The sequence below is a fragment of the Camarhynchus parvulus genome, chromosome Z (genome assembly GCF_901933205.1).
Source record: "Camarhynchus parvulus chromosome Z, STF_HiC, whole genome shotgun sequence".
NCBI classification, from domain to species: Eukaryota; Metazoa; Chordata; class Aves; order Passeriformes; family Thraupidae; genus Camarhynchus; species Camarhynchus parvulus.
In genome coordinates this window covers 39,145,506-39,161,084 of record NC_044601.1, presented here as the reverse complement: position 1 = coordinate 39,161,084, position 15,579 = coordinate 39,145,506, and the positions used below count along the sequence as shown (strand labels likewise).

The 15,579-nt window shown below is 37.0% G+C and overlaps 1 protein-coding gene across 6 annotated transcripts in view; it reads right to left on the bottom strand.

The window, feature by feature from the left end:
- NFIB (nuclear factor I B) overlaps nucleotides 1–15,579 on the bottom strand; it is a 168,230-nt gene that overhangs the window by 8,239 nt on the left and 144,412 nt on the right. For 2 of the 6 annotated variants that reach the window (XM_030969257.1, XM_030969258.1), the window contains exon 11: nucleotides 9,110–9,198. The exons of the other annotated variants lie outside the window; for them this stretch is intronic. In XM_030969257.1, the coding sequence (XP_030825117.1) occupies nucleotides 9,110–9,198 (89 nt within the window). The remainder of the gene's footprint in view (nucleotides 1–9,109; nucleotides 9,199–15,579) is intronic. 6 annotated transcript variants of the gene reach the window in all.

Sequence of the window (15,579 nt, the reverse complement as noted above, 5' to 3'; positions counted from 1 at the left end):
AAAATACAATAAATGTCAATATCTTAATGCTTTCAATGTCTGAAGTACAAATACTTTTCAATAAGGCTGTTGGTTTTTTTTCTTTAGTTGGGTATATTCTCAAAGAACACCTAAGAGTGTTAATACCTGCAGAGTCCTAACTTTTCAGAAAATCTTTTTTTAAAATTGCTGTTTTCAAAAATTTAAGATCAGCTAATATGTTTCATTTTTTTTGGTAGTTTTAATTCTATTGACTACTACCAAAAAATCTGGTATTGGAGGAAAATAAAAACCCTTTTGAAATTTGAAAATCACAGTTAGATCACAAATCTTGAAGCACTCACAAAAACTTAAACCTTGTTATGCATGAAAGATTTTTCCAAGATGATATAATGAAAAGAATGTGTTCCAAAAAGAAAATAAAAATTCAATACCAGCATTTCATTTAAGTGGCTTAATTGTTTCAATTTATTCTTCATCTTCCTTCACAATTTGTTTTAAAATGCGTTTTTTGTCCCTTTCTCCTTGGATTTCAGTGACGCTAAGAAGTAAATTCTGAAATAATTGACAGAAAGCAAATTGCTTCCAAGCATGTGGATTTATAAAAATAAGAACTAGTAATAAAAAATAAAGACCCACTCAGATTTGTTTGCTTGGGATCTGTCTGAATATATGTTTTACAATGCACAGTTCTTTGCTGTCCTGTTACGTGGGATACAGTTTACAGTGTTTAGTGACTTCAAAAAATACAGCACTAACTCAAAGAATATAAATTTTGTTTGAGGTCAACACTCTATTTAAAATTTTTTGTGGCAAAGGCTAAACACACAGGCTCCAGGTTATCTTTCTGAAGATTTATAGTGCATTTCAATGATTGAATAAATACAGTTTTGACTTTTTGCTTTGTTTTAAAGTTGCCAGCCCTCTAGTGACTACAGTGGGTGAAGGAAACAGTTCAGTGCCAACAAAGCAAATTAGTATTTGCAGCGAAATTTTTATCTGATATTTCAAATACCAGGCAGAGATCTTGATTTTTATGGAAACTGCTCAATAAAAATAAGTTGTAGCAAGTTCCTAATATGAATGACCATTGTTGCCATATGACTTAACAGTTTAATATAGGTGTTTATTTAAACCTTTCAAGCCTCCCACCTCGTATTATGACCATGAAAAAAATGCAGACTGCAAGACATTTGTCAGTACTACTTATGAATCCTGAGGGAGTAATACATCATCCATGTTAACACTGTGCATATCCCACAGGAGTTTCAAAGCCCCTTGTCTCAAACCTCACGCCAAGCCTTCTGCCAGAGATGGAGTGCAGGCAGCAGAGCACCTGGGGGACCAAGGCAGCCACACGCTATCTGCCTGCAGGGCTGGGACAGCCACCCCTTCCCCACCTCTGGAGGTGGTTGAAGTCCTGGTCTAAGCACACACACTGGGCAGAGTCTGGCTGCACTGGCCCATTCCCTCTGTTTGCTGGCACTACCTAAGACATTCTTTTTGAGGCTTGATGAGTTCTGGTTGTAGTTTAGAAAATAACATTATCATACTGCAAGTAGATGTAACTCTATCTTGGGCCACCCCAGCCCAGGTACCGCCATCAGGGGCTTACTGCAGACAAAGGAAAAAAACTGAATTAAATCTACTGAGGAAAACAGCCCTAGTCACAGCACAGAGCTCCAAGAACAGCTGTGACATAACTGTGAATAACCAAACAAACAACACAGGCTCTGCTGAGCTACATGCATGTGGCTGTCTATCCAATATTCCCATGACTCCCTTTACACTTATGGCAAATTTAGTTGGACTTTCATCTATCCTATGATAGATAGCCACACTTTCATCTATCCTATGATAGATAGCCACACTCTGCTTTGTAGTTCCCCAGCACTTGCCCCAGTATGAAGCCAAGCAAGGCTAACTGCCCAGAAGAGCAAGGTCCCCCTGTTAGACTTCTCCAGCCTACTAAGAAAGGACCTCTCTGAGTATCGCAGAGCTTAGCTTCTGCCATGGAAACCATCCACTGCTTCTTTTTTGCAGAACATCCTAGCAGGAGTGACAGATACTTAGGGCTGCAAAGCAACCTCTGTCTGGGTGCCCACATGAGCAGGAAATGGAGGAACACCTTTCCCTTCACCATACCATCCAGCAGTTGCTGTGAGTTAAAATTCAGCACTTGGTTTCACAAAACCAGAGGCAACACTCCGCCTTTGTCCGCTACGTGCCTCAACCAGGGAAGCCAAAATTCTTTCCATTGCCAAGAACAGAGGCAAGGTTGTACTTGTAGAAGTTAACAGGATGCCCACATGACTGCTTCTTCAGATAAGAAATCTTTGTATATGAGTGGAATAAAGCAGGTCTACCCCACACTCCAGCTTACTACTCCTGAGGAAATCTGTTATCCATTTGCTGACAGAAGTTATAATATAAATGCCTTTCCACTGAAATATGAAGTGAGACCTAAAAAACTGCTCAAGGCTAAGTTTTGAAGAAAATTACGTGAGAAGCACCATAAGAGTCTGTTGTGAGATTTGGATCCATCTTTGTTGCAGGACCACCTTCCTGAAGCATCCCACTTTTAAGTGATTTCACTACTGCTATCAGTTTTCTCTTCACCATAGCTAGACTATCAAATACATTATACAGTCAACAGTTCCTTCTCTCTACAGGAAGTATAATGTATTTATCTGTTCAAATGCAATAAAACAGCAAAGGAAAATTCTACAAGCATACTACAGGGTTAACATTCTCCATTACACTTTCCATTACAGTTTCCAGATGTTAATTCAATCAAGATTTCTGCCATGATTTCCTTTTAAAGATAATAATTGCTGTTTCAAGAACCACTGATTAAAATATTACTGGAATGGACCAAAAGTGGTGCTTATATTATATGTATATACAGTTCACTTTGGAGGTTATAATAACATAAAGACCATAATAATGTTAAACAATTAACTAAATGCAATAAAAAATAAATCTAATCTGACCTGAATAAATGTGGAGGTCTTTCATGTTCTTATTTTCCACCAGATACTACTTTCTTTCTTTTACAGTTTCAGAAGTCTGTAAGAGTATTTTGCCATTCAGAAAGTACATCTAAAGCAGTATTTCCTTCTTGCAGCTTTACTACCACATACATGAACTCACTAGCCTACAGAAGGTAGAGGAGAGCCTGCAAAGCCAGTCCTTGGACGGAAAAGGTAGAAATACCTTTCAGTCGATGTTGAGTGAAGCAACAGTAGTAAACCACCAAGCAAGGAACTTCTATCTCTCTAGTAAGATTTGCTTGCCCATGCAAATACAGGGAGTTTTACCACTTAAAATTACTTGGATCATAAGAATTTTGGAAATGCAATTTCGCTACTCTCAGTGTCCTGGTTAAATTTCCACTTTTGCATTTCTGTCAAAGGAATAACCATCCTTCCAACATCCACTTAAAGGAGTACTTCTGTTACCATTCTGAACTGGCATCCATAGGTAAACAGCTGCCAAATTTCACCTCCAAGTTGAGTACTTGTTTCAAGAGATGTATGAAGTGTATCTCAGGTTAGTTTAGGATGATTTTTGCAGTTTAGCAGGCACAGATCACCCATCTAGCAGACAGAGGAGTTAAAGAATTACGCCCATGGGAGGGAAAAGGAAAATCTGTAAAAATACTATTTATTCTATTCCCTGCAAACTTCTGTTTGTGGCAGTGAAACACAAAAAGGTACACAAAGATCAAGAAGAGGCTACAGAACCCATTACTTACAAAGAGTACCCACAACAGTGGGAGTGCCCAGAGAAATTGTGCATTTCCATGCTGTGCTTTGGACCATCCATGTACGAGAATTTGATGCAGGAACAGGGCCAACAGCAGATTTCAAACATGCACTTGCACAAAGGAGGCTCTGACCAAATCAAGCCAAACCATGGAGAACTTGCGCTTGGTTACCAGAGTCCACTGGGGTGCCCATGAAAAACTAACTAAACTTTACACACCTGCACTACCTTTTTCTTTTCCCAAATATCACTATTTTCATTCAAACCGTTAGAATTTTTACCTTAGCACTTTAAAAAAATGTAACTACAAGTTTATCAAATTAGCATGACTAAATAATAATGCAGATGATCCTAACTGTAACAAATAAAAAACCAAACAAAATAAACCCCAAACAAATCAGTTCTACTGATTTAAAAGAAACAATTGGAGGTAACATGATAAGGAAGTAGAAAGCTGGCGTAACCAAGGGGTTAAATATACAGTTTACACTTGGGAATTCTCAATAATATGCTCCTCCTTCCCTAGCAGCTGCCAAAAATCATCTGACAGGAAACATAAGATTAAGTTTGTCCCACCTAAGTGAACAAAGAGATCTCAGAACAGGCAACCAGTTCACTGCAGAGCAAGAACTTTTCTAATTCTGCTGGAATCTGCAGCGCTGCTCAGAAATTATTACTGAAGTTGTTTTCTTTATTTTGGCATCTTGCTTCTAGATCAACTCATTCATTTTGGTCACACTGCAGCTCTTGTTGCTTCCCCCATAAAGTTGAACTTAAAGCTCCAAACATAATCATGTGGAAAATGGACATTATTGATTCCTATGGTCCATTGTTCCCCCATTCTAAGTCCCTGAAGTTCAAGTTCAATCTGGAATTACATCATGTCTGGTTTCTCCTGGTTACCAGACGGCTTGAGACGTGACCACAGCTACAGAAAAAACAAACAGCCTTCTTCACGCTTCGGCTCCCCTATCGATTCAAACATAAACTTTTTTTCTTTCTCTCAAGTATGCTTCAAGTATGGAGCATGGTTAATTTAGAGATTAAGTTCCAAATTAGATTATCTAATGGCATCTTAATGGATTGCTGACCCATTTCCTGTGGGATGGCAGCATGCAAGTCTGGCTTGAATACAACTAATTTCTTAGGAAGTGTTCTTAGGAAGTGTTTCTTAGGAAGATGTTTGCCCGGATGGGGAAGAAACAATGTTTTGTACATCATTGTACATTACAGAGTTGTGCAAAACTATTAGAAATAGTAACTTAAATGTATAAAGATAAGAAATCATTTGATTTGCTCTCTGTGAATATTTTTGCACCCAGGAAACTTCAGCCTTTTTGGTCTTGAATTGTAATAATATGCTACTTTTATTCCAAACCATTGCTGGGGAGAGGAATGAGGGAGGGACACAGGTCACAATGTAGGAACTACTGCTCTAACAGGTGTCTGTGTTTGCCAAAATGTGTTTCGACAGACATGCTGCTGGCTGTGTAATTTTAGCTATATGCTTTCTCAATACCAATCATGTACAAGATATTGTGCTGCAAAAGCAATATGCACCAATTCTCAATTGCCCTTCGACTTCTCTCTCTGATGAATCAGATTACCCCATTTGATTGCCTTATCAGTACTGTTAGCATAAATACACAGTGGTGCAGGGAGGGTGGGAAGTGGGAGGGGGAGGAATGATGCCTGGAATGCTGAATACCCCACAGCTACAGCTGAGAAAGAAATTCAGCACTCTGAGAACAGTGCTCCCCTCAGCATCTCCAGGAATGAGCCAGCTGTTGTACTGTGCTGATGTGTCAAGATAACAGAATGAAAGCCTGAAATTCTAGCCTAGTCCATTTGCCTGCATAGGGTAAAGGTAATGTTAAACAGTTAATGCAGAATGCTTGCTAAGAGAATTAATATAAATAAAAATACATTTGTTGATAGCTGAATTGAAGCGTGCACTTTGGCAATGCAAAGTTGCTAACAGTCTGTGGAAGACTTGCAAACATTCCACACGGTCTAGGAGACCCATCATGCCAGCTTTTATGAGTATTTATACTGGAAATACCATCAGTGGTGTAATGAGTGGTGTAGATTTAGGATCAAACTCATGCTATCAGCCTCACACACACACCCCCACTTTTTGTCACTCTCGCTTGTTTCTTAAGTGTACTTTTTGCATACACTCTTGCCCTCACGTAGTGACTGAGACTGTATTTTTCTAAATGAGCCTTACAGATTTTCACAGCTTTTCCTCGCCTTCTGTCTCTAGGAAAACAGAACTGCCATTATCAAAAAAATAAGGATTTAGTGTTTTTTAATGGTTTTGAATATCTTCTTCACATGTACACCAAAAAAATTACCTAAATGATCATAAAAGTATTGGAGAGTTTATTTCTATTGATGTGTTTAAACGATGTTCAAAGTTCAGCAGACATAAAAAAAAATATATTTATGAATAAATATAAAAAGTCATATAACAACAGAATATGTACCCTAAATGTTCTAAGTAAGCAATGAAAAAATCAAACCAATCCAAACAAAAGCTGTAGATGGTTTGGTATGAGGAGCAAAGTAAAAATTACTACTTCTAAATACTTCACCAAATAACTGGGATAGGGGTTTTTTCCATTTTATTTTGGTTTTTTTAGGATGCTCACTGAATGTTTAATGTAAGTATTTCCTTTAAAGATACTAGAATGTTTAACTCAGATATGCAGACTATTAATCTATTTTTTGTTATCACTTTTCACTGCAAGTCTTCTGGTTTTGTAGAAAATGGTGTATCAGTGATCTAAGTTTTTGTGGCTTTTTGTCCTTTTTTGTTTAGTATTAGTCATATTCTCTTTTCTGCAAAGTTCAGTCTTTACATACAGACCACTACTGTTCTATACCTGAATTTTTAGATGCCAACAGACACATAATTTTCTAAGGAAATAAAACAAAAGAAAACAAACTTGAAATCTATGCATTGTACCTACCATGAGGTGGGATAGGCAACTATTAGTAAGACAAAGACACACAGAAATAACAGAAAGTTTTTGTCATTCACCTTTTCCAAACTTCCAAGGTGTGGCTCTCCAACAGTACTTGACGACAAAGCTTTCAACCTGACCATATCTGCTACCTGGTATCTGTAGAGACAGAGCAGCTAACACTGAGGGACTGCCAACTTTTTCACCTGCCTGAGGTCAATAACCCTTCTGAAAATCAGTATACTTTACCACAAAAGGCTCATGTATAAGATGAGATTGAGTACAATCAAACTGAGCTCTGCAGATCTAAAGAAATCACATAATCAAACATTTATCAAAACATTTGGAGTTGCAGCAACTTGTTTGAATTGGGATATCTTTCTTTGCCCACATGCGACAGTTACTTTTGAAATATATTCTTGTTTTCTAACATTGGCTTTACTGTTAGAAAGACTCACTGCTCCTTAACCTGAGCAGGTATAATTTCTCTTCTTAGGTCCTTATTTCTGTGGGATTTGAAGAATGTCACCTTTAAAAACCCAACAACTAAAAGCCATCTGCTTAGGCAGACCTGTTTGCTTCCTTGTCCTTCTAGGCTGTGCATAATCCAAGAGCGAGTGGCATAGCCTCTGCCCCTAACAAAATGCCCATGGCAGGTTTTGTGCCCAAGCTCTTCTGGCAGTGCTTGTGTTTGCTGGTAGGGCCACAGTGGCAGGCAGTGTGCTGGGAGTGATCTGCAAAGCGGTGTGGTTTGTAACAGCAAATGGATTGTGGAGAAGGCTTTCATTTGCCACCAACGTTTTCTTGATCATCACATAGAAATCTTTTCCCCCACCTTTCCTTTCTTTTCACAATTTATGCCCAGGGTGTTGTATGATGGTACTGAAAAACAGAATTCACCAAACACTAAGACAGTGCTTCTATCAGTGTAACTGGCATTGCTTTAAGGGGGGCTCGAGTGATGACTGATTAAAACCACGTGAGGATGCTCTTAGATAAGTTGTTGTGATGCAATTTTCTAAGGCCTGTCAATGCCCTGAAAAATGTCACTTTGTAGTGGGAGAATGAACCATCCCCTCTGTGCTATAAAAACTCAGTTTGGATTCACTCCTGGCAGTACATTGAAAACTCTGGCAGTTACTGTGTGATGGGGATTTGTAATGTGAATCACAGTCCTTGAGAAGATGAGGTGAATCCATTAGCTAATTTTCCATTGTACCTTCCAATACATAAGGAAAGAAATGACAAGGTCTTATTTCACCGCCACAATTCTTCCAGATTTAAAACATTGTTTCATATAAATTGAAAAAAAAACCCAACCAAATACAGAAGAAATTAAGCTTCAGATTTGTAAACAGCATCAGTTTTTAAATTCAGTAATTTCCTTTCCAAGTTGATACTCAAAAGTCCCAAAACTTCTAGCCATCCATAGTACCATCAGCACAATGCATCCGAAGGCATTTTGTGTATAGTACCTATAAATTACACTCACACACATACTAACACTAACTATTCAGAAGTACATATATTTTCATGTACACATAAATTTCTAAAAAATATTTTAAATTATTTCATGAGTGAGTGGCTAATACTTCATCTGATAGGCTCCCAACCTACAAGCCTTACATGGACAAGCGTCATTAAGTGCCAAAGATAATCCTGTACATGAAAAAGATGAAAACTGATGTATCAAAATTATGTTGATTAGTTTGTATGCCTATTTAGATAAACAACTTCTGCTGTTATCATAGTCCACTATATACCAAGAGATGTAAAATCTAATAAATTAATACTATATCAAAGGTTAATGAAGTTTATTGTTTGGTTTATTTGTTGGGGGGAGGACAGGGTGGGCTCATAGAAAAAGAAACTTTTTTTGTAAATCGTTCCTAACTTTTCTGTTATCTAGTTGAAAAATAAGATGGTTTATATCTTACCTTCAGGTATATGTTAGTGACTTAAACCTACACCAGCCTATTGGTAAGAAATGTCTCTATGAATAATATAGTTATTCTTCACCCAAAACCTACCACCATCTCAGCCATTTATTATTATACTCATCTATACCTCTAAAAGCACCATTTTCTTTCTCTTAACAATCAGGTCCCAAAAATATGAGAGCAAAGACATTTTTAAAGCCTAGGATCAGTATTTCCTTCAGCTCGCAAACCCTTTGCACAGGACAGCATGATGTTATTTCAGGTGTCACATTAAGGGATCGTCTAAAGTCAGCTTGCATGAAAGATAACCTGAATGAGTTTAGGAGAAATGTTACACACATATTTTGATCATAATGCTGTCACATATACTCTGGAGGCCCACTAAAACAGATATTGCTGCTCTATGCAACTTTTTTAGAGGCAGTGTAGGGGTGGAAATAATTAAAATGTTACCTTTGCCAAGTAATTCCCAATGTATCCTCACTGGCACTGGGGTATAAATGCCTGCCGTTTTGATTCATGGTCCAGTCACAAATTCTCAGCTGTCAATTGAAACCTAGCAGTCAGATATGGATCGAGCATACTACAGTTTTTAGTACTTAAATGAATACATGCAAACTAGTACTGTACATGGCAAAAGTCTTACTTTCCCAATAAGTAACTTTAAAAAATAAAACAAAGAAAAATAACTTATTTTGAGAGATAAATACCTATAGATTTGTTTAATATAATGCCACTTTAATATGATCCTGTATTAATAAAGCATAAAAGAGTAACTAGCGTGTAGCACATAACAATTAGCCATTATTAGATTACAAACTGAGCTGGAATAAAAGGAAATGTTAATAATCAATAGTGCAATACTTTCAGAAAGGAAATAATTATGCTGTCTTTTTAAGCAGTGCTCTATATAATGTGCATTTAGTACGGTAAAATATAATCAACATCTTCTAGCATGCTTTTTGGTAAATATAGAAGACATGCAATTTATAGAAAATTTGCCAAAATTAAACAAATTGTATGTTGTTATCTAGCCATTTAAGAAGAGTAAAGATATTTTGTAACTGAAGTTTATTAATCAAGTGTTACTGAAAGTGGTATTACTTAGCAAGAGGTGATAAAATAATCTAATCGTGTTCAGACTCAGAAAAGTAGAATTTAAAATACTTTACTGCATTTTAATATAAAGACAAATGTACTAAATATTAGCTGAAACAAATTCTTCCCAGATCCTCAAATCATCAGTTCTGCCTTCACAGATTGTTCAAGCAACCCTCAGCCGATCTGTTTATTTAACAGCTGCCCAATAGTGTTAGCAGATTTATTGAAAATATATGCTGCTTATTTTTAAGCTTAAGAAAGGGAACTTAAATGATTTCTGAAGAAAATATATGTTTTATCCTCTGTATAGTCATGTTTATATAAATTGCTGTACTATTATATATGATTAGACACTCTGAAGATAATGTTGCCAAGTTTAATTGCATTCAATGCATTTTAGTTTTCTCTATCCATGTTCACATTCTTGAGATAGCACAGGCTACAGCAAACAAACTACAATAAACTGTTTTCACAGGAGCACAATTTATTGCAGTCTTTTCCTGAAAAATACAAATGCTGAGGACAAGACAATATTGCAAACCTGACCCTGTCTGGCTGTTAGACTAATAAGCTTCCTGCTGTTAAGGTCTGAGAAATGGAAATGTTAGTCTTTGATGTTTTCATAGGGATTGTTTCTTGTTTGTTATCTAAAGAACTCCAAGGGACCTTCTAAAGGCCATTAAAAGCATGACTAAACCACATGAAATTAACCAGAAAAGGAAACATGCAGTTTAAAAGTTTGCTAGAGGTAACTGTGAATAATATATTAAACATGTTTTAAAAAACGGGTAAGTAAACATTTGATTTAGTCACTATACAAAACAGAGTCGTGAGCTTGATTTTAATAAGGAAAACATAATATGTCAGCCCAGTTATTCAATGTACAGTAGACATATTTCTGCTATTATCCTTAAGGATGTTATCATCTTCACTACAAATGCATATATTAGAGCTTCTTAACTTAGCTATAAAAACTCACTTGCAGCTGAAACAAAAGACTGAAAGGTTAAACCTTCCCACCCATCCCCCTCTTTTACTTCTTCACAAAATATAAAATCTATGCATAAACACCCTGTGGCTGATTAGAACCATTAAAAATATACTAAAATCACAAACTTAGCATTACCAAATTATTATATTCACTTAATTATACCTCAAAAATCTGGCAAGCACTTAGCTTGTTATATAGAACCTAATTGCATTTGCCATTTGGGGAAAAGAGCAAGAGATTGATATATTGCATTTTAGTAAATTAGCTTCTGCACTATATCACTGTATTCTTCCCACAGTCTGTGTGAAAACCTTCCACACATACAGTCTATGTGTTAAATTTATCATTAAGAAAACACCACAAAGTTTTTGAAACATATTTCATAAATGTTAGTAATGGCATGCTGCTTATTATATACAGTCACATGTACTTCAATTCACATACAGCCAAACACTGCAAACAAAATAATGCAACATGTGCATTTCATACCTAATCTGTAGGCATGTGCATGCACATTTATAAGAAGGTTCATGCTCCATGAGACTCGCAGTTAGTACTGTAGTGCTGTTCACTGCACCATGCTCGCAGTACTGGCAGCACTGGGAAGAGGTGCAGGTTTGCATGACAGCTGGCTCTGTGACAAGCCCAGGGCTGTATTAGTTGTATTGAAATACACCTTCCAATGTAAAGAACTGCTGCTCCACATTCCTCAGCTGGCTCACATAGATGCCCCATTGTCTTTAAAAATTAACCTGCCTGGATTTTTTTTTTAAACTCTCCCTCATGTAAAACTTCCTCTCCCAAGTCACTCTTATTGAAAGATGTCTGCATGTCTAAGATTTAGAAATACCACTTCCAAAGTCTGCATCTGCATCCTTTGCATATGTTGTGTGGCTTCTGGGTAAAAATACTGTCGAATTTAATAGAACTCTCTAAGTCTGGGCTCCTTTTGATGGACGAATGATCACAGCAGCAGTGGGAGGCTGCCCTGGGAGGATTTCCACATAGCCCAGAAGGGAAAGCTTAGATGCATAGACATGACATGAATACCAAGCTTTGGAAGAACATAAGGTACTTCACTACAGTATTTCAAGTGCTATATATCACCTGGAGTAATACTGAAAGCTTTCTGTCTAGTTATTCTCCTCAGAGTAACTTAGGTACCTCTAAAATCATGCCACAGCTGGAGAGGAGAAGGCACAGTCATTCTTACCTATAAGCCATCCTAAAAGTGTTTCTCTGCAAGATATGTGAAGAGGAGAGGCAGGAAACTACTTGAGAAAACTTACATTCCTCAGTAGAGAGCCATAAGAAATGGTCCCCAGGATATATCTAATAACTGCTGAAAACATTACTAATTTTCTAAATGTATGTTATGAATGAAAAATAAATGACCTGATTTGACATATGACATGGTGAAAAGTCCTCCCTAGAAGACTGCTGAACAGACTTGACCTTCAGTCCACAGTTCTGTGGATTTTTAGCAAAGCAAGCCACAGAAACCTCACTACCACAACATCCTCTATCCTCAAAACATTATCAGTGATTTTCTTATTTATCTCTCATTTTACCACAAGAGAAAGAGGATGAGTCTATATTATGAAGTGGAAATGGATGCCCAGCCCTGCAGAAGATGAGGAATCCTCACAGGTAGCCCAGGCATTTTCCTAGCCCTGGATCCTAGGCTCTGCCCTTATGCCTGTGATACATCCCCACTGCTGCACTCATGAAGCAGCCAAGAGCACAAAGCCCACTGCATGCATCTCTCCTGGGAGGCAGTGCAACTCCCTCATTCACCTCAGATATTTTACAGGAAGGGAATACAAGCTTGGAAGTGGACACAGACCTGGAGACAAGCAAAGAAGTAGACTGAGTGCTTCTCTTCTGTAGAATGCCAGGAAATTGATTTTGTTTTGCACTTTCCAGAGCTGTGAGATATACTGATGTGAAGTTATACCCAAGTGCTAGATTTTACTGTAGCTGCCTTCACAGTTTAAACAGCACCTTGCAAGAACAACTATCCTGCAGTGTTTTAAGTATGGAAATCACACATACATTAAAAACCCACAGCCCAACAGCTCAATCTTTAATCACAGTATGAATGATCTTTAGGGGTTAGTATTGAAGCAGATTTTGCAGCCTTGTATGTAAAGAATGGCTAAGACTAACATTCATTTCAAGTTTCTGTGATAGCTAGTGAAAGAAGAATTGTATTTTGGAAAGTGCAATAGGAGACTGCTATAACTTCTGTTAGTTGAGAAGAGCCCATAAAAGTTAACATTTGCATATTGTCATTGTTCTGACTGAAACTTCCTTTAAATGTGTTTCCTTTCCAGCAAGCTTATGTGAAAGGTGACCTCTTAGCCATTTACATACCTCCCTGGCAATCATGTGACCCAGTTTTACGTCAAACTGTCAATTATGATAAGGGACACAATAAGAACAGGCTAAGTGTTGATAACCTGTTTCCTGACTTTACTGACAAGTTCTCTTTAGGAGTCCGCCTGTGTTCTTCTTTCAGCCTGCTGCTGAATGCAAAAGTAACATACACTCAAAACATTTTGTAAACAAATACTCTGTGTTCAGTGGACATTTAAGTTCACAGTTTCTATGACTAATAGTATGAAGTGAACTACATTTTGAACTGTGCAGCTCAGTAACTGAAGGATGCACCTGGTAAGAAGAAATTTCCACTGAAGAGACAGGGAAGGCACTTGTAGGAAATAAAAAGCTATCTACAGTTTTCTGACCATTTTGGAGACCTTATTACTATGTATATTCAAAAGGTCTCACTCATAATTGTAAAGTCTGTGTGAAAATCATGAATGCAACATACCATCATACCCAGAAAGTGCAAGCTTTAGTGAAAACCATGACACTGAGTTTATCAGTGCAAAAATTGGAAGAGTTCATTAACTCCTCAGCAATTCAGCCAGCATTAGTTAACACAGTGAAAATTCTAGAGATTATTGTTAACAACCTTAATAGCTATTCCATTTATTTATGTTTTCTAATTAAAAATAGAATCATCCATACAAGGCCAGAGGTGCACTAAAATTAAATGGTCAAGAACAAAAACCTTGCAGTTATTCCATTCATTCCAACAGAAACATTATTTTTTGTGGTATCATTCATCTGCACTTGCAATAAATACAAGTGTCTATCCATCCATTCATCCATCCATCCATCCATCCATCCATCCATCCATCCATCCATCCATCCATCCATCCATCCATCCATCCATCCATCTTTTCAAACTATTTACACAGGCAAAGTATATGACTAGTATTTCTGGCAACTTTCTAGCATTATTGCCAGAAACAACATGACCTGACTCTAAGTGTTTGTCATTTCGATACCATGATAAATCCATGAAGCTGGAGAACCATGACACAAGGAGGCTAAAGAAATATCATCACATAACTGTGAGGATCCTGATCATTAGGACTTTGTTACTGAACTGGCCATTAAAGTTACTTAGCCAAAGGAATGCAGGCACAACTAGAATCTGGCAAGGAAGTGTGTCCGCTTATAGAGGGCAGAATTTGACTGACTTTCCTCACTTTGTTTGTTTGTTGTTTTTTCCTCTAGTCTATGCTTAGAAATCACAAATCTTCAATACATGCAAATTGATAGGGAGGAAGAGGATGAAGGTGCACCCACATAATTGCAAAGACTATCCCACCTTTCTTTTATTTAATTTAATTTAGCTAGGATGTTTCTCAGCAGAGATAAAGAACAGTGAGCATTATATTTGGCTTCAGAATATACTTCCACCAATGACCAACAATAAAATTAAGAAAAATTCTCTCATTCAGGTACTAGCTCTTATCATGTCCCTTGACCTCTCCCATGGTGTTCTTCCTGCAGTTATCAACATTTAACAATTCTCAGAAGCTGATGCTGAATCAGAAAAAGAAAAACAAGTGGTCATCAATAATTTCTAACAGACAGAGGAGGTATGATATGAATTTTTTACAAGAAAGTGCCAAGATATATATGATTCTCTAAATGCCTCTGAAGCAAGATGGGTTTTTTTGTAACTCTTTATGCCACAGCATAGAAATAGCTGGCATTTCAAGGCAAGTAATGGGGAGATCCACCAGCTAGTGTATCAGAAAGTAGACTGCATAGTTATCATTCCCCATTAAAATCTAGTCTTCCTAAATATCAATGTTACATGCTATGTAATGCATATAACATCACAATTTCACAGTATCCAGATCAGCAAAAGCCAAAAAATTCTCTCACTGGCCCTATTATGTATTATCTTTCAAAGTTTTTTTCAGTGCTTCCCATCTAAAAGTGATTATTTAGGATATGCTTTGTTGTACATGGTTTAACCAGAATTTCTAGGAAGCTATCACTTTGTCAGGACTCCATGTGAGTGTGTGTTGCAAAATACATGTGCAACTTTTTAATTTATTGAGGTAACTGTAACTTAAATGGGCTATATAATGGCTCTTTTTAACAGCAAAAAAAAACCCTACTCATAGGTACTTGCTAATATTCCTCATAACCAGAGAAAATAAATCTTCATAAAGACTCCTCCAATGAAGTAAAAATGGTACTAGTGACAATATTTATTCTTGAGGGGTCACTGTTCATTACAGGGAGGAATGTTTAAAAGATTTCTCTGGAACTAAAACCAATGGCTTTCTAATTGAAAATTTCTCTCCACTAATACAAAATGATTAATCGCCTTATTTCACGTACCCCTTGATTTTTCTTTTCATTCATCATAAAGCAAATGCATTTAAAATCTGCCACAAGAAGAGTGGTCTCTTTTGTGTTGTTCTAAAGTAATGAAAGGACATAGTAAATCAATCCC